At 37.7% G+C, this 22,208-nt stretch overlaps 1 protein-coding gene and 1 pseudogene across 1 annotated transcript in view; one reads left to right on the top strand and one right to left on the bottom strand.

Moving 5' to 3' along the window:
- The window catches only part of TMC1 (transmembrane channel like 1), a 147,208-nt gene that overhangs the window by 84,049 nt on the left and 40,951 nt on the right, over window positions 1-22,208 (bottom strand). The window contains exons 5-6 of the mRNA XM_032164740.1: window positions 10,435-10,525; window positions 8,130-8,211 (exon numbers count right to left, since the gene is read on the bottom strand). Of these exons, the coding sequence (XP_032020631.1) occupies window positions 8,130-8,211; window positions 10,435-10,525 (173 nt within the window). The remainder of the gene's footprint in view (window positions 1-8,129; window positions 8,212-10,434; window positions 10,526-22,208) is intronic.
- On the top strand, window positions 8,919-9,503 carry LOC116474237 (ubiquitin-ribosomal protein eS31 fusion protein-like; annotated as a pseudogene).

Below are 22,208 nucleotides of genomic sequence, written 5' to 3'. Positions count from 1 at the left end.
ACATAGAAAGATACAGAGATAGAGATACAGACACAGACATTAGCTATAGATATAGATGACAGGAGATAGAGATAGAGAATAGCAGGTCCTACAGGAGGGAAGGGAAAGTATTGACAGGGGTTGCTTTAGAAAGGTTAGTCAAGGAAAGAATATCAGAGATGTCATCTAAGCAGAGATCTGAAGTTTGAGGAAAAAACAGCAACATGCTGAGCTGGGGAAGAGCAGCTCAAACAGAGGAAAAAGCCAGAACAAAGATCCTAAGGGGCAAGGGCTTGGGACAACTGAGGAATAAAACTCAGGCCTGTGCAGTTGGAATACATGAATGAGGGAAAGTGGTGACAGATAAGGATGGAGAGGCCAAACCACAGTGTGTAGGGCCTCTCAACCCATGGTAAAGAGTGAGAATTTTATTTAAAATGTAAGGAGAAGTCATTGACAGGTGTTAAGCATTAGGGCCAGAGGAAGGGGTGATGAGCATGACTTTTAAAAAACCAGTTCAGCTTTGGGGAATGAATGGGCAATAGGCAAGAATGTTCAGTCAATTCACCCCTGACCCCAGAAGTGAAAAGTAAAGTGATTGGTTAATTCTTGTTGACAGAAAAAAAAAAAGCACCTTCTTAAAGCAGAGAGTGGAAGAAGAAAAACGAAGAATTTAAGTCTTAGGTTCAGATTTCATAGATTTACGAAAGCAAAAGTTTCTTTGATGGTCATTTAAGATTCAGCACCAAGTTGCTAGCTTTCCCAATTTTCCAAATTATCATTGTCAGTTGCCCAAGAAAAAACAACAAACACCTTCAGTCCCCGGCTGCATCAGCCCATGTGTTCTGTCCCATTCAGCTAACATTCAGCTAAACATCTCTATTGACCAGTGATTTTCTGGAGCCTTCTGGCTTTGAAACATTATCAGTGGGGAAGCATTATCAATGGAAAAGGAAGGCTCATGGGTAGCAAATTCCAGCCTCTACTTACTTAGATGAGGCCGGCTTCACAGGACAGTAACGCCTCTATTTCTGGACCTTTGTCTATTCTTTTTTTGTTTTGTTTTGAGATGGAGTTTTGCCCTTGTCACCCAGGCTGGAGTGCAGTGGCGCAATCTTGGCTCACTGTAACCTCTGCTTTACAGTTTCAAGCAATTCTCCTGCCTCAGCCTCCTGAGTAGCTGGGATTACAGGCACCCACCACCACACCTGGCTAATTTTTGTAATTTTAGTAGAGACGGGGTTTCACCATGTTGGCCAGGCTGGTCTTCAATCCTGACCTTGTGATCCACCCGCCTCGGCCTTCCAAAGTGCTAGGATTACAGGAGTGAGCCACTGCGCCTGGCCCCTTTGTCTATACTTTACCTACCATCTTTCTTATTCCCATAAAATAGTGGCAGGTTTTTTTTAGAAACTTAAGAAGTCAATCTTTAAATAGATATTTTGGAAGAAATCAATGATTTTGAAGTCTGAATATTTTTCTTTATGCTCACAAGAGAATTTGGATTGATTTCACATTGCCGAGGGGTGCAGAGTTCTATAAGGTTTCTAAGGGTGTGTGGTTTTGATACACAACCCCACCCCACCCCAGCCCAGCCCAGCCCAGCACTGTCACCAGGTGCACTGGTCTGCTTCTCCTGGGACATCTGATCACTCACTTGGCTCCCAGTGACTTCATACCGTTTCATGGCCGTTATCTACATTCTCTGGTAACGGCTACTTGAGGGCTGCTCAGCCAGGTTCATTCATCATGTTTTATTGAAGGCAGTGGACTTACGGTTTGTTACTCATTACAGTTACTCATTTACTGGAGGAAAGCCTTGGTCACTAGGTATCAAGGTAAGTTTTTCCCTGGAATCGCATGTAAGATCTTCCAGTATGGAGTCCCACACACAGGATACTAACCCACCATTCCTTTCTTCCTTCCTCACTTTTTATGCTTTTGCTTTTCTAATTATTGCCACGGCCCATCCTCTCAGCACCTACAAACAATCCCTGGCAAATGAGTTTCTTGTGTGTATGGTACAAATATACTTAAATGCAAAAGAGAGAAGTGAATTAAGATGTTTCAGAAAGTATCCCCTCCTCCAACATGCATAAGCATGATAATGAAATATACTTTAGAGTCCAAAACTTCCAAACTCCAGTTCTCAGATTTGAGAGTGGCTTCACAACTATTTTATTTGGAGGTTGAGCCTTTACAGAATCCTAAGTGTAAAGAAAATGAATTGCAGGTCAACAGATTTCATTAAAACTAGAATGATTATAGGAAAGACCCAGACACAGGTGTAAGAGACTAAGAAATCCAGTAGACAAAGTTTCTTCTACATTAGACCTATCGATGGCAGAGGAGAAAACACAGTAACAAACGAAGATCTTAAAGTAGAGAAAATGAAACAACGGGTTGTCATAAAAACTCCAGTTTTTCCTGTCTCAACACAAAAATAAAAAAGAAGAAATCTTCCCTCTTTAACCCTTTTATCTAGTGGTTCTCTCCTACCAGATGTTGTTCACTAAAACTGATGTTCACTAAAAAGAAATGCCTGATTAGTGTGACTAAAAGAGCATAAATGAAAAGAATAGCAATTTTTACATACTTAGTCTCTCAGTGTGAGGAAGCAAAATGAGTAATAATAATAATAACAGCTAGCATATCTTGATGGCCAGTTATGTGTTCCAAGAACTTTATCAGCATCAACTCATTATGCTGCTACTAGAACTTAATGAGGTTAAGTATTATTAGTCCCACTATGAATCAGGAAACAAAAACTCAAACACAGTCGTCAACTGAATCAAAAGTTGATTAATAATAGGTAACATCTAATGAATCTTTGTTTCAAACACCAATTTGATCTGTATGTATTAACTTATTTAATGATCATCAAATCTCTACAAAATGGGAACTATTGTTTTCCCATTTTACAGAGACTTAGATCTATAGACTACATAGCTAGTAAATCAGGAAGCCAGGCTTCTAAAACAGGCCGTCTTGAGCTACAGGTGTTTGACTCCAAATATAGATCTCTCTTAACCACACTGCTATATGGTCCCTTAAGTAAAACACAGTTCAATTAATTTTCTTAAAACTATGATATATACAATAAACATGTAATGAATATGTGTTTCTGAAACAATAGCTATAGATAATATCCATCAATCAGCTAAAGCCAGTCAAATTCACAAATTTGATGCCCATAATGACCAATTCTTTTTTCTTTAATCAGACTGATAAATGCTGCTTCCATAGTAAATTATTAATGTATAAAAACAGAGTCTCAGCCAGGCGCGGTGGCTCACTCCTGTAATCCCAGCACTTTGGGAGGCTGATCCAGGCGGATCACGAGGTCAGGAGTCCAAGACCTGCCTGGCCAGCATGGTGAAACCCCATCTCTACTAAAAATACAAAAATTAGCTGGGCATGATGGTGGGAGCCTGTAATCCCACCTACTCAGGAGGCTGAGGCAGGAGAATCACTTGAACTCAGGAGGCAGAGGGTTGCAGTGAGCCGAGATCGTGCCACTGCACTCCAGCCTGGGCAACAGAGCAAGACTCTGTCTCAAAAAACAAACAAACAAACAACAACAACAAAAAAACAGAGTCTCTGGTATGTATTAAACTGAGGCTTTATGCTTAAGCATATTCTTGGTCCTGAATATTCTTGTTTCTTTCAAATTAAAGTTAAAATTTCAACCCTCTTTCTGGTTGTTTATTATTAAAGCAAAGTAATTTGTAGTCTGTCATAACACATCATTTCCTCTTGAATAGATGGGTAATAAGACAAGCAGATAAATATGAGTATTTCTAAGTGGGAAACGCCCAATTAAATGACCTGCCGTGTGACTACAATATAAATACCATCATGTTAGGCTAGAATATGAAGCACAATTTTTTCGAACTATTTAGGGGTAGGGAATTAAAAGTGACAAATTTGATTTGTATTTTCTAGAGTCCTTAGGGCAGCAAGGAAACATAAGGTTTAAGCCCTGTGCTTTTGGGTTGCCTATCCAAAGCTATTTCCTGTCTGAAAAAAAATAGGTTTCTGAAACTATAATTTTAATGATGTAATCTACTATTTGGAAAATGTAGATTTTGATCCTGAGAAAAATTTGTAATCACCAGCTAGAAATACATTCAATTATTTAATTTATGGTCTTAATAATAATGTTGGCATCACAATGGGTATAGATTATATTTCCTGGGGGTACAAACATGCAGTTGCTTCAGAAAAATACACAGTTCAATGAGATGAATAAGATGTGTCCACAGGAGCAACCCTCGAGTTTTAGGCATGATCCCCTTAAGGCTGACGTGACAGTAAAACCCCACAGTATTCCCATGTGATGCATAATGTCACAGTATCCTCTGTGGCAGGAAGTTCCACTCTTGATTCTGCAAATTATTGGACAGAGCTTTGGGAAAACTCAGTGAAGGCTGTAAATTTTGGATTCCTTTAAAACCACATTTTAAAAATACTTGTTTGGTATTATTTAGATATTGAGCAGAGAGTGGGGCAAAGTGGATTAGAAAAGCTATTGGGAACGGAAGGCAACAGCTCCTCTTTTGATCACGCCACTTACTACAATCCACAATTACCTCCATTATTTATTTGCTTATATTATATTCTGTCTTCCTCATCCAAGCCTACACGTATTAACACATTTGGATCAATGAGGGTAGAGACTCTGCTGTCTTTGGCAGTAGCAATAGTGCCTAGAAACATACCTAAGGAGACATGTTAGGCATCCAGTATTTGCTCAGTTAATCGATAATGTCAGGCTTATCTGAGGATTAAACAAGATATATATTAGATGATTCTGATGTCGAAATGGAATATAATGATGCTTCTGAACCTTTTGTAAGATTAAATGGCCATTTATTTAAGAGAAAAGCATTTATATCAGTTTTATAATTAAATATATATTCTATAAGTAGGGTACACACTTAACCAACTTTATTTCGAAAAGAATTTGAGAAGGCAATTATATAGTCCCCTCTTAGTATAAATCTGTTTTGCATTCAAATTTTTGAGGGTTTATCAATCAAAAGTACGATTAATGAATTTCACATGCCTACATATACATGTAAAACGGACTGTAACTTATACATCATAGAATGTTGAGCTGGAAATGATCTTGTATAGTGACTAGTTAAACCCAAGATGTTGTAGATATTGTAGTAGCCCCAAATGTGGAAACAGAGAACCAGAGATTTAAACAGATTGTCCAAACTATAGAGGTGGTAGGGGTCAAAAAGTCCTCAACTCTTAGAAAATCCCTTGCACATTCTATTTCTTCCCATGTTGCATTAAGTTCCGTTTCAAAGGCGATCACAGATACATGCTTTACCTATATTTAGTAGGGCACTTTTTATAAGATAGTCCAATCCAATGCTCTAATAATATATTCTTACATAGGTTTCATATTTTTTCAACTAATACTATAGCCCAAAATCTCATGGTTATCATTAAAATCAGTACATTAAGCATCTTATAGAATACAAAACATGTAATTAAATAAATCACTCGCTAAAAAGTAAATACATGAGAAAATGAAAAATAATTCCTTGATAACGATCAAGAAAATCTGTAACTACTCATCCTGCCATTGGCCTCGTAGAATACTTTTTAGGAACTGGTGCAAAACATATTTAAAAAGAAAAAGTATGTAAAACCTTCCCTAAAGGAGAAAGCAGCCTAACACATGGAAAAGCATACGTTTTGAACCCAGACAGATTTTGCCTTATATCTCAGCTCTGCTACTAATTCTGGGACAGTTACTTAACCACAACCGTAAAATAGGAAGGTTAATGTGCACATTGCAGGAACACTAGAGATTAAATGAAATAATATTTGTAGAGCATCTGACTCATGGTGGTACTCAATAAATGGTGGTGTGGTGAATATTGATAGAATAAAATTAAAGCTCAATTCTTCACAGTTGAGACAAAGCACCATTAACAGTGAAGAAGTCATGACAAACTAACCAAATCATAAATTATATATGGAAAGAAAAATAATCTACATTTGCCTCAATTTTCCAGCTTGGCTTTCCAAATTTACTAGAAGAAGAGAAGAAGAGAGGAGATAACTGAAGATTATTATTGGATAGCTCTCAATCTGTCTTTTCTACTGTGACACTCATGACGGATGGTGGTCATATGTGTAACTCTTGCTGCATGCAATTTCTGGCAATAAAAATAATTCTGTCTGTTTTCGTTTCACTGGCTATAGCCTATTGGAACACAAATGGGCATGGTATTACTATTAGGATAGGCTGGAACCTGCTCTAGTGTGCTTTAAAAATAATTTTCAAATGTATATATTTACCCATCGTTAATTACAAATTTCTTGGGATTTATCTAACAACTGATCAAGACTCAGCCCTATAATTTTATAAATTAGTAGACTGAGGTCCAGAGGGGTTAAATGACTGGCTCGAAGTCAAACAGCTAATCTGCAGCAAAGCAAAGACCAAATTCAGAGTTCTTACTATATATATTGTATCAGGACCTTAATGCTCCAAATAGCCTTTTGTTTTTCAATGCCTCTCAACCTACCACATTTGAGTTGTACAGTTGAAACCTAAGAAATCCATGATGGCTTCTCTTTTTTGATGTTTCTAAATTCCTTCTTTTTTTCCTAGATTGGTAGACATTTAGTGAGTTTGTCTGTAATTTTATTCAACACATATTTATTAAGTGCCAAGTGGAATGCAGGAGTGAACAAAACTAAATTTCCCGTCTATTGGGAGAAATGAATGTAAAATAAAATGAATTAAGATTACATCAAAAAGTTAAATTAAAGATATAGTATTTTAGATAGTGGTAAGTGTTAAGGAGGAAATTAAAGCAAGAAAGAAATGGCACTGGGAATGTGTGGAAGGGGGTACAATTAATAAGCTGATGTATTTTAATTCATTGCCACTTAATAATTGCCATCCGATATTGAGAGACAGGGAACCGAGGGTTAGCCACTCCTAAAACATGCCCAATCATGTCAGCAAGCTATCCATCAGCTGTGTTATCTCCCTATGGAGCTTCCATTTTAATTATACAACGCCACACTTAACCAGCAGGAAAACCTGCCTCCAATCTAGAGAGGAATGGATAAAAATCAGATCCTAGTTAAAACCGTTAGAAACCAGAATATGGTAAGATTGTGCTCAAAATTGTTTCAAATGTTATCCCTTTTTTAGATTATTATTTTAAAAAACAATTTACTACTTTTATTTACAATATTTTAAAATTTTTATTTGCCTTATTCTAAGCGTGAAGCACTGAACTAAGTAGGTTTTTGATTGGCTACATTCTCCTTTCTTCCTTCCTATGAATATTCTACAAAATAAAGGCACAATGTGAATATTCACATAGCAAGCTCCTGGGTGACTATTGTTTATTCTACTTCAGAGATTTGAAAATGAGCTTTTAATTTTTCTTTCTTTCTTTCTTTTTTTTTTGAAACAGTCTCACTGTGTCGCCCAGGTTGGAGTGCAGTCGTGTCATCTCGGCTCATTGCAACCTCCACCTCTCGGGTTCAAGTGATTCTCTTGCCTCAGCCTCTTGAGTAGCTGGGACTACAGGCTCTTGCACCAGGCCTGGCTAATTTTTTGTATTTTTAGTAAAGACGGGGATTCACCATGCTGGCCAGGCTGGTCTCGAACTCCTGACCTCAAGTGATTCGCCCACCTCAGCCTCCCAAAGTGCTGGGATCACAGGCGTGAGCCACTGTGCCCAGACTGACTTCTTTACTTTTTAAAACATTGTTCATTTTGATTACTACCTAACATTCATGAGAGTATATATTCTCAATGTCATGTTCATTGCCAAAATAAAATCTCTGCCTTCCAAATAAGATGACTCAATGTCATTGTGCACAATAGTGACTTCCCTGTATAGGAAAAAAAAACAGGTTAGAACGGTAATGTTTTGGACTAACGTAGAACATGAGAGTGGGGTCCCCAGTATTGTCCTTGGTAAGTGCTAGCAAATCTTCACAGTGACGAAAGCAGGCAAAAACAACATTTTTGTTTATTTGGTTGTTTTTGTTTGTTTCCAGTCTTCCCAAAAGTCCAGAAACTGAGAAAGGCATCTGATAAGCTTACAAGATATTTCTCTAAGACAACCTTCTCCACCTGAGATCTGATGAGCACTTACTTTCAATAGCCTTGATTTTATTTTCCCATGGGACACATGCAGCTTTGAAGTTCTCAAAATCACGGAGGAATTTTGCCCATTTCTGAAAAGAAAGTCAAATACAACAGTAAAGTCCAACCTCTTGATTTGTCAAGATGTTTATCCCCCACCCCAAAACATTACAATGCAATAAGCTTGGAAATGTCTCTCTGGCAGCAAATATTACTTTCTAGTCAAAGGGGGAAACAGTAGGTTTCACTTGTTTCCCTGTTCTCCACTAACCCCAGACCAATTTAATTCAACAAAAAAATGTTTATCAACCCCCTGTTTTATGGAAAATATGCTGGCCTATCAGAAACAGCTATTTATTATATAAGACAATAAGAAAGCAGGGAATTAGCACATAATAGGGTGATTGGAACAGAGTATGTGTTTAATTAGTTTTTATTGTATGGAAGACTCAATATGAATAATTAAATAAAATAAATAATAAAAATAATAAATAAAATAAATTTTATTTTCTGTCTTTTATTTCCAGGTCTTGTCTTGAAAGCTTTCTGATCTACTAGGGTAGTCTGTGTACAAATAAGTGAGTTCAATACAAGATGGTAGGTTCTATGACATGAGACACTTCATTCTGGTAGAGGCAGATCAGTCAGCTTAATTGAAAGAGAAGAAAACAAGTCATAAAATCATTTTGCAAAAGGCCTTCTTTCTATTTAACTCCAATGTTGGGTCATCCATGGTCAAGAGGACCACCAGGAAGAATGAGAATGTGGCAGAGAATTTTGCATCTGTGCAAATGCTGGGATGAAGTGGGAGCTGGACAGGCAATATTGTCTGAATAATACCATGAGACAAGTCTGAAGTTCAAAAGATTACCCATGCTTTTTTTTCCATCTGCCTTCTGCAGTGGAACCACCACCAAAACACAGATTTTCTTTAAAAACCCTTATGGGAAAGACCATCACTCTGGAGTTTGAACCTTTGGATACAATAGAAAATGCAAAGTCCAAGATCTAGGATAAAACAGAAATTTCTACTGATCAGCAAAGACTGATCTTTGTTGGCAAGAAACTGGAACATGGATGTGCTTTGTCTGGATACAACATTCAAAAGGATTCTACTCTTCATCCTGTGTTGAGACTTCATGGTGGTGCTAAGAAAAGGAAGAAGTCTTACACCACTCCAAAGAAGAATAAGCATAAGAAAAGGAAAGTTAAGCTGGCTGTCCTGAAATACCGTAAGGTGGATGAAAATGGCAAAATTAGTCACCTTCATCAAGAATGCCCTTCAGATGAATGTATTGCTGGAGATTTCATGGCCAGCCATTTTAACAGTCATTGTTGTAGCAAATGTCTGCATTATTGTTTCAACAAACCAGAAGACAAGTAATTGTGTATGAGTTAATTTTAAAAATGAACAAAAAAAAGATTACTCATAACTAGAAACAGCCCAACTGTCCATCTACCATAGAATGGGTAAATACATTGTCATGGCATCTTTATACAATAGACTACAACACATGAATAAAAATGAACTATAACTCCCACAACAGCGTGGGTATATCTTGTGAACATAACATTGCATCGAAGAAGCCAGAAACAAATGCATAGATACTATATGATTCCATTTATTTAAACTGTAGAAACAGACAAAATTATCTATTGTATGTGCATATATATATATGAAAGTTAAGATACATGAACTTTATTCACAAAACTTTATGGGAATACATTTAGCTTACAGTTGGTATAACATTTGTAAAGAGGATATAATAATATCTATGTTCCTACTTTACTGTAAGAATTAAATATAACTTTATAAAAGAATTCAATTCAGTGCTTGGCACATAGTAAGTGTTAAATAAATGTTAGTTGCTTTTCTGTCTTTCCCCAAAATCTATATTTGTATCAGTATATCATTTATTGTTTTCTTATTTTCTGTCCAATGTATAGTTGATGTTCCTGATAGAAAAAAACTATATAGACACTTTGAGAAAAACAACTTGACCAGAACCCCTTCACTTCCAGAGAATGAAAATGAAAAAGGATGCAATCTTTTATATTTGGAAGTGCTAAAGTCACACAAGTCTTTTGCCATAAATCTGTATTTCTTGACTTATTTTTCATTTTAACTCCTCTAAGAACAATTTTTTAAATCTCCCCTGTAAATTTCAATACCACAGATATACTGTGTATATACTGTATGAGTACTTGTGTTTTATATATACAAAATATGAGAATTTTTTCACCCCTTTAGAAAAGAACCAATGTTTTTCTTAGAGGCAATATGCCATAAACCAGACAACTATAAAAATACCTACCTTGGCCATCATCATCTTAAATGCAAACCACCGTTTTCCTTTTCCTTTCCCAAGAGCCCCTTCATTTTCACTCACAAATTTTTTTGCTTCCCTGAGAAAATAAAAATAACATAAGGGATAAAAGGAGGTGAGTTGCAATGACTAGAATATAGAAGTAGTGGACATTTGATTTTACCAGGTCTGCAGTCTTATTTCTTCCAGATCCTCCACAGGTGAACCTAGACTGTATTTCATAACCCAGAGATTTTCAATCCATGTTTAAATGTTTAAATGCTGACCAGGAAGAGTAAGACATTTTAGTCTCACTTACTAATCAGCTGGAATCATTGAAAGGGAATTGATGCTAAGTGTCAAGATAGAGAATCCTAGTTCTTTTCATTTCTATCATGTGTAGAATTGAATCTGAAGTTTACATCAGATTCTGGCAGTCAAATGTTTATTTTAAAATACTTCCTTTCCTTCTTTTTAAAGAATTCCTTTAGAAAAAAAGAAAAGGGCAGAGAGATTAGGTCAAACTGACATAGAACACACTTAATGACCTGGTACTTAATCCTTTAAAAAAAAAAAGCAATTATGACTTAAAACAGAAAAACAGAAAAATCATTCTGTAAATCATTCTGGGGTTGAGAAGATAAAGAGAGAAAAGGAATACTTTGGGCCTCACATTCAGAAAGGGCTTTAAATGTGAGCTTTAACATTACTCCCAAATATTTATACATTTACAGCAGTTGCATTAGTTTCTTTGGTATGCATAATAAAAAACATTAATTCATCAAAACATAATGCAAGCACGCTACATACACTACAATTTTTGTAACCTTGTTTGATCATTGTTATAGACTGAATGTTTTTGTCCCTATCAAAATCTGTATGTTGAAATTTAATCTCCAATGTGATGGTATTTGGAGGTGGGGCCTTTAGGAAGTAATTGGACCATGGGGTTAGAACCCTCATGAATAGAATTAGTGCCCTTATAAGTAGTGGCCAGAGAGCTAGCTAGCCCTGCTTCCACTGCGTGAAGACACAAGGAGCCAGCCATCTGCAGCCTGGGAGAAGGCCCTTGCCAGAGCCCGACCATGCTGGCACTTCGATTTTAGACTTTCAGCCTCTAGCACTGTGAGAAATAACTGCCTGTTGTTTAAGCCACCCGGTCTATGGTCATTTGTTCTATCAGCTTGAACTGACTGGGACAGTCATTTTTGTTGTTTGTTTGAAAAACAATTTACCAAAAAAAAATTACAGAAAAGAAAATTACAAATAGAGGCAACCCAGGCTTGTGTTCACCTCTCAGGGGCTGCAGAACATATAGTTTAAGTGATGGAGTAGCCTCTGTCATGATAGAAACAGATAATCCAAGCCCGGATTGTGGTTCCACAAGTGCAATGCTGTCCTCAGTTGGAATGCCCCTGGAATATGTGGTTTTACAGAGAAGACCCTTCAACATATGACTATAATTAAACTCCTATTAACATATAAAGTCAACTTTTAAAAATGAAGGGTCTGGCTAGGCACAGTGGCTCATACCTGTAATCCCAGCACTTTGGGAAGCCAAGGTGGGCGGATCACTTGAGGTCAGGAGTTCAAGACCACCCCGGCCAACATGGTGAAACCCTGCCTCTACTAAAAATACAAAAATTGACCAGGCGTGGTGGTGTGCACCTGTAGTCCCAGCTACTGGGGAGGCTGAGGCATGAGGATCACTTGAACCTGGGAGGCAGAGGTTGCAGTGAGCTGTGATTGTGCCACTGCACCCCAGCCTGCGGCAACAGAGTGAGACTCTTGTCTCAAAAAAAAAAAAAAAGGTCAGTGAGGAATTTTTTTTTGTAAGATGTTCCTTAGTATCAGTGCCAAACTCAGAATTTTACAATATGCAGTGACCAAAAAAGCAGCACACACCTGCTGACTTAACTAATACTAGGGAGTGGGGCCTCGTTACTCACCCATACATGTACACCCACCCATATTCTGGCATAAAAATATGGGCACAGTGGTAAAGATTCTCTTCAGGTCATCAAACAGAACTCCCAAATCAGTTTCCTGATAGCAGAAACAATATCTTGTCTTACTGTAGCTTCCATAGCATTGACCATTGCATTGACCACAGGGAGTGTTTAATAAATGTAAACCTTCTAGAAATAGAGCTGATTGACATAGTTTGGGGTAGATGTAGACAAGGGAGTATCTAATAATTTTATTTTCCACAATAATTAATGCTTGAAAGCAGTCATTCCCAGACTTTGGGGTTGCACCCTTTCTCATTAATCTTCTCTGAAACCCAATTGATAGACTAGACTGGCCTTGTTGTCAAACACCCTGACATTTGACACGACCTCTGCGCTGGTGAAATTAGTTGAAAAACAATTTCTAAAACCTTTTACACATTCTAAAATATCCAATAAAGCAATGGCAAAAATTAGAAACTGAGTTCTCACAGCTGGGTTTTTAGATCCATGCAGTGAAGAAAACACATCCTATCTAAGCATTAACAATGTGTTTTAGATGTGATAAGACAGGAGGGAGAGTGGCAGCCAGCAGGCACTTCCTAAAATGGTGAACTGAAGCCTCTAAGCAGAAAATCAAGCAAGTTGGGTTCTAATCTAGTCTCTGGGATCTGTCTCTATGACCTTGCCCATGTTTCTGATGCTCTTTGTCCCACATACATGAATGTCTGATTTTTCAGAGGAAAGCACACCTGCCTCAGACTCACACAGACCTAGGCAAGGTCTAACATAGGTTCCCTCAGTTACTGTGTGACTTTTAATAGGTCAGGATTTCTCAGAAAACAAACAAAGGGTCAGGCAATCACACCCCTGCTTGCCAAGATGGTGGCAAGAACAAGGTGGGATCATAGATGTTAAAGTGTTGAAGGGATTATTACACAGTCAATTCTACGGCAATGCTGGTTTTGAAATCATGACCTTGTTCTAACATGATTGATATATTACAGAACAATTTGATCATAACGTAAGTTTGGGGTTTGCTTATGTGTGATTCTATCCACAAGAAACACCAGGTAAATGCAGAAAACTGCACCCAGCTAAACCAAGCAGCGTAGGAATACACAAAATCCACACACCATATCCATCAGCTACCGCACTTCCCCACACAGGTAGAAAAGTCCCACTTGCTCACAACTGGGACAACAATGACTCTCCTCCCAACACTTCTCAAAAACTCACAAGCTGCGCCCTTTTGAAGGCCAACTTCCACAAGGGAACGTTAGGTCTTTTTCAAAGTAAACTGCCATATTTATTGTAAATTTCTTAACCATTAACATGTATAAAATATTGCTGTCATTTTTACTAAATTCCCATATTTTTTGTAATGTGCCACTAGTGATGTTTCTATGTATTGTGTGCCTATCCCCACTTTTTTAGTAAAATGTATTTTTATTGCCCAATTTTGCATAGTGTAGGATCTTTAGGAACCCATACACCATGTTATGGCAGAATTGACTATACTTCAGTTATTTGGCATCAAGAATTTTGAAATTCATAAAGCTAAGTATACATAGGAGTTATCATATTAATCTCTAGAATAATGAACACATATAAATAGAGAAATGGAAATTCTTCTTAGTAGTAAAATTAAAATTTGTTTTTCAAGTGTAATAAAGTGCTCACTTTCAGGACATCTCCACTGCTCTAGGTATTTAACAGATAATTTAAAAGACATCCAGTTTTGCTTATTAGATTTATATCACTTTCTAGATAAGTGGTCAATTCAAAAGCACAACTTTGTTCTAAACAGAATGTAAAGAAATAGCTACTCCATATTTCTACCAAGATTTTTAATTTTGTGAGCTCGTGAACATCAAACTAGCAAAACTTAAGAGACAGAGAAGGAAGCCAAGGTTAACAGCCAAATTAAAATCACTACAAAATTAATTATAAACTCAGTTAATAATATAGAACCCTGTCTACATGGCATTAATAAAGTTTTTATCAGGTGTTATAAATATCATTTTCCTTTGAACAATATAAACAAGTTTTATTTTTGTCTCTTCAATTACTGTTAGTTTTCCTTGACACTAGGTATAGTTTCATATTTCTCTTTCAATTACTACCCCGCCCTAGCCTCAACATATATATCTTGATTCTGGTTTTTAAACAAAAGTCCACACTCTGTTATCTATTACATAATCTCAGGTATGAATTTCTTTTCTTCCCTAATGCTCTATCCCCTCCTTCATTCTCTGAGAGATCCCTGCCACCCCCTCCCCCCAAGTTTTATACCAAAGAGGTCCCTGAACAGCCATTCTAGCTAATCCCTGCTCCCCATAGCCCACCGAAGACAGAATTACTAGACTCAACTCATCAGATATGTTGGGGATGGGTTTAAAATAAAGCCAGGGGGCAGAGGGTGGACCAAGAATAATTGTTTAGCAAGAAGAGATTCTTTATCCCCCATATCTGATGCTCTTAGAATGTAAGAAAGTACTCTTGCAGGTGACAGGCCTTCAAGAAGGGATATTGGGCTGCAAGAGATCAGAGACTCAAGGAGAGGGCATGCCTTAATATTATTTTGAAGGCTGACCTTTGCAATGAGCTGGTATGATTCCAGGATGGAAAAAAACTAGTATCACCCATTTCTATCCTCCTTGATAACATATTTCTTAACCAGAAAACATATTTCACTGTACAATTAGAAACAAGGTACAAAAACAAATCTAATATGAAGATAAACATTGATCAATACAGAACACTGAAGTGTCCATGACAGTTAGCAGAATCTAAGAAAATAAAGAACAGAGTCTTTAGAACACTAAGATGCAAGAAAACATCTTTACATATATGTTTTTCTACAGCTAATCCATTCTCCTACTCATTTGTATTTATCTGAATAAATTAAAGAGATTTTTCTACATGGTTAAAATGAAATAGGCTTTTGTGGATAAACTTTGAATATCTGTTGGCCTCAAACCATCCAAATGTCTGACTGAAACAAATGTGTACCACCCCCTTGAATTGCATTCAACAAAAGCCACCTGCCAAGACTGTAATCTGGTCTTCAGGTCTCAGAGCTCAAGCATACTGTGCCACAATATGCACAGCTCTCTGAGCTGTAACCCCAGACTCATTGATAAATAATTGAGCGAGGTCTATTTAATGACAATAATACCTGGCCTCATCATTCATTTATCAATCTGTTGTGTTGGTAATTAGAATAATAAGGTTTCACGGTCTTTTAAGAATGCTTTCACAGTTAGTTGAAGAAGCACACCCTGGACTAACTTACAAAATAGACAATTTACCCATAACACATGATACAACCATGATTACACAGAAGTGTTAGGTCATGCTATGCTGCCTTTGACACATTCTCATCCCAGGAAACATGTTCCCCTTTTGGGTTAGGTTAGGATGACTTTCCTTTCCTCTTGTTTTCAGTTTGATAGTATGATTGAGCAACCAATTTATTGCTCAAGTAAATGGAAGACATTTCAAAACTGGTGTTTAGGCAACTGTAATCAAAACTTGTACTTTCTAGCTGTTTCCAGTGAAGGGACCAGAAGAATGAAAAGTCTTTTCATAACAAACACTGCCATTTAAAAGAATTTAACCAATAGTCTAGAGAATCTGTCTTCTCCTGAAATATTACTGTGGGAGTGAGTTACAGAAGTTAGAAGCTACTTGAAGGTACAAAGATTAAAAATAAGAACTAGAGGCCTCCTAGATAATATAACTTCATAGTTAGGCTGGTAGAATTATTAAAAATCATCCCAAATACTGGAAGTGATTATTCAAAGCACATTTTTTTCCTAAGGCAAATGCTGATGGCAGTAGCTGGAATGGTTAAGATGCCCAGTTGCTTCATCTATAAAATGGAGATAATAGTAGCTACTCTGTAGGATTGTTGCATCCATTATAGAAAATAATGTATGTAATGTGTTTAGCTTAGTCCATGGCAAATAGCAAGAGCAGTATAAGCAGTAACGATTATACTAGTTCCCCCTCATCTGCAGTTTTGGTTTCCACAGTTTGTTACAAGTAGTCAACTGCAGTCCAAAAATATATAATGGAAAATTCCAGAAATAAACAATTCATAAGTTTTAATTTGTGTGCTGTCCTGAGTAGCATGATGAAATCTCACGCCATCCTGTGCTGTCCAGCCTGGGAAGTGAATCTTCCCTTTGTTCAGCAAATCCACATAGTCTGTGCTCTCCTCCTCTTAGTCAGTAGCCCTCTGGGTTCTCAGATTGACTGTCATAGTATCACAATGCTTATGTTCCAGTAACCCTTATTCTACTTAATAATGCCCCCAATGCATAAGCTTAGTGATGCTGGCAATTCGGATATGCCAAAGAGAAGCCACAAAGTGCTTCCTTTAAGTGAAAAAGGGAAAGTTCTCAACCTAATGAGGGCAGAAAAAAAAATGTATGCTGAGGTTGCTAAGACCTATGGTAAGACGTCTTTTCTTCCTGAAATTGCGAAGAAGGGAAAAGAAATTCTTGCTAGTTTTTCTGTTGTACTTCAAACTGCAAAAGTTATGGCCACAGTGTGTGATAAGTGCTTAGTTAAGACAGAAAAGGCATTAAATGTGTGGGTGGAAGACATAAACAGGAATATGTTCTGATTGACAGCTATCAGGTTCAGTAGTATCCTTGGTTTTAGGAATCCACGGGGAGCCGTGGAAGGTATTCCCCTCTGATAAGGGTGGATGGCTGTATTAGCAGCAATAGTACTAATAGGGCTGACTTCAGTTTTTATGCTGAGTCTCCAAACTACAAAGTTGAGAAATAACTAGATACTTCCAGGCAAAACCCCAGCCCATTTCCCCTCAGACTCTTACCCCATTGAAAGTGGGAATTGTTCTTGTCAGTAAGCGAGCAGGAGAGGATTCAACCCTCCATTTGAGACCCAAGGAGAGGGCCCAGGTGTTGGGCTACAGAAGCCCCAGTTATGACACCGCCTGGGAGGAGGCAGTCGGGAATTCTATCCTGAGCCCTGCTCCAGCCATGCCGTGCTGCTGTAGAGAGCTCGGGCCCCTGGGAATCTCTCTCTCTCTCTCTCTCTCAATTTCTCTTTCTCTCCAAGCAGAAGATAATCTGAAGATATTCAACTGTGTTTTCTCTCAAAACTCTGCACATGTTCTCTGCAGCACTAAATTGTAAAATGTTACACTTGGACAACATTGTATTAAATTCTGTGATCCCTATCTCATGTCATAATTGGGACAAAGGTTTGAATCCTGGCTCTGTCACACACCAGGTGTGTGATTTGGGCAGAGTTATTAAATGTCTTTGATCCAATTTCCTGACTTGTAAAATGGGACCAGCAACAGTGACAGCAGCAAGAGCTAAAGCACACTGAGTGTTGGCCATATGCCAGGCACTATTTGTGTCCATCATCTCACTTCATCCCCTCAAAATCCTGAAAGGTGGGAACTATTATTATCCCCATCTCAGAGATAAGGAAACTGAGGATTCGCTAAGTAAAATAAGTATCCAAGGTCACCTAGTAAGTGGCACAGCTCTACTCTTTTTGAGCTCAGTGTTCCCAGTTTTCCCAGGATAACACCAGTGTTACCTCATAGAATTGGAATAAGGACATACATACAAAAGTTGAAACAGTGTAAGCAAAGCAGTACCTGGCACACCATGGGTAAATGATGCTTTTAGTTATTATCCAAAGAAATTTATCTTTTTTTTTTTTTTTTTTTTTTGAGACAGAGACTCACTCTGTCTGCCTAGGCTGGAGTGCAGTGGTGCAATCTTGGCTCAAGGCAACCTCTGCCTCCTGGGTTCAAGCGATTCTCATGTCTCAGCCTCCCGAGTAGCTAAGACTACAGGCTTGTGCCACTACACTCAGCTAATTTTTTTGTATTTTTACAAATACAAAGGTTTCACCCTTTTAGCCAGGCTGTTTTCGAACTCCTGACCTCAAGTGATCTGCCCACCTCAGCCTCCCAAAGTGCTGGGATTATAGGTGTCAGCCACCTTGCCCAGCTGATATTTATTATTTTTCATAGCAAATGTTGATGATACAATGTCAAGTAAAATTTCAGAATACAGAACAATTTGTATACTCTCATTATAATTATGTAAAAGTAGTGTGCATCCGTGATCAAAGACTAGGCAATTATGCAAATGCTTGGCTTCTCCATTTTCCAAACTCATTATATTATTGTCATTCAGTCTTGTTATCAGTAATAAAAATATAAATTTTATTTATTTTAAGGCATTGTGCCATATGCAGAAAGAGAGATAAAGGAATGTGGTCCTATGCTTTTCTGTAAGGAATTTACAATTCCATTAAAAAGTAAAGATATAGATAAATATTTAGGGCACCATCTAATTACTAACAAACAAGAACAGTAAAAGTAAACATAAATGCTACAAGATTGAGATGAGAGACGGAGTGGTATCAAGGAATCCCGAACAAAGGGAGGATTCAGTTACATGGTCAAAGGAGTAAGAAGGACATTCTGATGCAGGGGAATGATACAAGCAAAAATGAAGAGATGAAAACATACCTGGGGTCTTCAGATAGACAATGAAGAGGACAGTTTAAACGCGTTAGAGGAAGAGCTGGCATGCCCTAATGTCAGGTCAGCAGTGCAGAATTCATTCTGTTATTAATAAGGATCCAGAGTATTTTTGAGCAGGAAATTGATGGGTGTAATACAGTGCTGTGAGAAAAATTTCAACAATGATATACAAGATAAGTTAGAGAAAACATAAGATGAGAGGCTGGCTGCAAGTTGATTTCTAATGCATCCAGGCCTTTATATATGCTGTTTCATTTCTCTAAGATGACCTTTCTCTTCTCCTACACCTATTTTCTTCCTTTTCTTTATCTTCGGTTCTAGAGTTAGGCCAACACTACAGCTCCTCCACAAAACCTTTCCTGATCCTTTCTTTCTTTCCAACAATCCCCTCCACCCCCTAGGTAGTGTGACTTAACCTCTGACCTTTCTGCAGTAGTTATCCCAATGTATTGCTTTCTAGTCCATTTTTACCATTGCACTGGAATCTCCAAGGTCTATATTTTTTGTACTAATTTCCCAGTACTTAATATAGCACCTGGCATAGATGTGAATTTCGACAAATGCTAAATGAATGAATGGATATCAGTGAGAAGACCAGATGATTGTCAGGTCATGGCCATTGGCACAGATGTGAATTTAGCACCTGGCATTGATGTGAATTTCAACAAATGCTAATTGAACGAATGAAAACCAGTGAGAAGACCAGATGATCGTCAGGAACCGGGCTGCACAGTAGGCAAGTGGTGGGCGAGTGAGTGAAGCTTCATCTGTATTTACAGCCACTCCCCATTGCTGACTCGTATTACCACCTGAGCTCCTCCTCCTGTCAGATCAGCAGTAGCATTACATTTTCATAGGGGTGCAAACCCTATTGTGAACTGCACATGTGAGAGATCTAGGTTGTGAACTCCTTATGAGAATCTAATTCTTGATGATCTGTCACTGTCTCCCATCACCCCCAGATGGGACCATATAGTTGCAGGAAAACAAGCTCAGGGCTCCCACTGATTCCACATTATGGTGAGTTGCATAATTATTTCATTATATATTACAATGTGCAGAATAAATGTAATGCACTTGAATCATCCTAAACCATCTCCTCACCCAGCCCCAGTACATGAAAAAATTGTCATCCGTCAAACTGGTCCCTGGTGTCAGAAAGGTTGGGGACAGCTAAATTAAGTCACAATCTCTAGGGCTGGGATATGGCATCAATATTTTTGTAAGTCCACGAACGATTCCAACGTGCGACAAGTTGGGGGCAGAATATGGAACTGTTGGGCTCAGAAAATGAGATCCTGAATGTGCTGCTTTGGCATGCCAAGCACCTTGAACTAAAGGACACTGGAAGGCCTCAGTAGCAGCGTCAGAGCCACGGTCTCTCTGACCTTCTCCTGCTCTCCTGACTCTCACCCCTCATTCTTCCCCAAAACCAGCCATAGAATTCAGAGTTCCCCTTCCCCAAAGCCGGCCATAAAAACAAGAATTATTACTCTAACCTCTTCTACCTTTCTGTCTAGAAGGTGGCCATAAAGAAATTCTATGACCTAGTTTTGGTCAATAGTAGGTCAAGGGAGGAAGAAACACTCTCATGTTTGTTGCTGACAAAAATTGTAATCTTCATAATCAAAAAATATATATTTTATCTATGAAGTAGTACTGTCTAAAAGGAACTATACCAAAATAAGCCAGGAGGGGGAAGAAATGTTACAACAGTGAGGCCAAGAAGAATCTGGACAGGTATTGCTGGGTTTCCCCATTCAGTTCATTACTATTAGATAATTCCCTGTTTGTCTAATAACACTTCTACATGGCTGTTCACTTTATTGAATCTAAGCATAAAAATGGACAGTTTTCCCTTGGGTCTTCAAATCTTCATTCTGAAGACTTCCATGTCATATAAAACTTTGGTTAAATAAATGTGTTATGTTTTTCTCTTGTGAACCCTCTTTCATTAGAGAAGTGTTGTCCGTGACCTTATGATGGGGACAAAGTATCACATCTTTCTGCCCCTGCAAAACTAATCAAATTTTATTTACTGAGACTACCAAATTTAAGAGGTAAAGAACTCTTAAATTTAGCATGTTGGCAAAGCAATTATTGGACGATTGGGCTAAAAAGCTACTATATTACATATAATTGTTTTGTTGTCTCCCTGAACTGGCAGTAAGTACTCTGTATGTTTTGATACTTGATAATTGCCTTTGGTAAATAACTACTTTTCATGTCCATACTTTATCTTACATCTCTAAAGAGTAACTACCTGACTATCTGAAAACAAGCAGTAAATAAACTAATAACAAACAAAAAGAGAATTGCATGTGCATTTATATAACCTCTTAACTTTTATGTCTGATGTATTTTGGTATAGTTCCTTTTGGATAGTACCACTTCACAGGTAAAATACATATTTTTTAGATTACTAAGACCTCTAAAATTTTTATCAGCAACAAACATGAGAGTGACCTATGTACAAAAATTTCTTAAGGGAATTTTTTTTCTCTAGTTCTGATGATACTCATGGAGATGTGTTAAAGCTAGATGCTGGTGTTGGTGAATAATTAAAGCAAGTCTTGGACAGGTCAAATTTGCATGAAATTCCAAGTTACTACCACAGAAATTCTTCAGACTCAAGATGACTTCTTTGCTCCCTAGAGCTCTAAAACAATGCTAATTTTCATGGCTGGCTTAAATGTCAAATAAAGACTCAAACACATTTTAGTCACACCCTAGAGGTCATGCCGGCATCTTAGGGTAATTTTAGATGAAACTAGGGAAAAATAACAAGCTGGGCTTTAGTGGCTTAATGAAAAATTTAAAAATAAAAGCGAATTAGATCCTTTTTCTACCTGCTGATTAAAACTTTTCCTAACTCTGATTTGTACCTGATTGCTTTAAGATTCAATTTACAGTTTAAACATTCTTTTTGTTAGTATTACAGTAGCAAGGAGAAGAGAGAGGAGACCACACAGGTTTCCCCAGGAGCTACAATACTGGTCACAGCACAAACTGTGTTTTCCTCACAGAAGGAAACCAAAATTTGGGAGGTTGTACTATTATCTGCTAAGATAGCAGAAGGGTAGAGACAATTTGGAGGGTAGCAGAATACGGCACCCCAAAATATGCCATATCAGGATTATGTGCTATATTATGCCAAAAAAAATGCCAAAAATATGGTATAAAGATTATTTCAAGATGAAAGCAATCAAGAAGAACCAGATACAAGAAAAGCTCTCTGCTCTCCCCCTTTGCCTAAAAGCAGGAGATAAATATATAAAGGTATT

The sequence above is a fragment of the Hylobates moloch genome, unplaced genomic scaffold (assembly GCF_009828535.3).
Source record: "Hylobates moloch isolate HMO894 unplaced genomic scaffold, HMol_V3 SCAFFOLD_10, whole genome shotgun sequence".
Taxonomy (NCBI): Eukaryota; Metazoa; Chordata; class Mammalia; order Primates; family Hylobatidae; genus Hylobates; species Hylobates moloch.
Note: the sequence above shows the minus strand (reverse complement) of the source record. Positions and strands in the feature narration are given on the sequence as shown.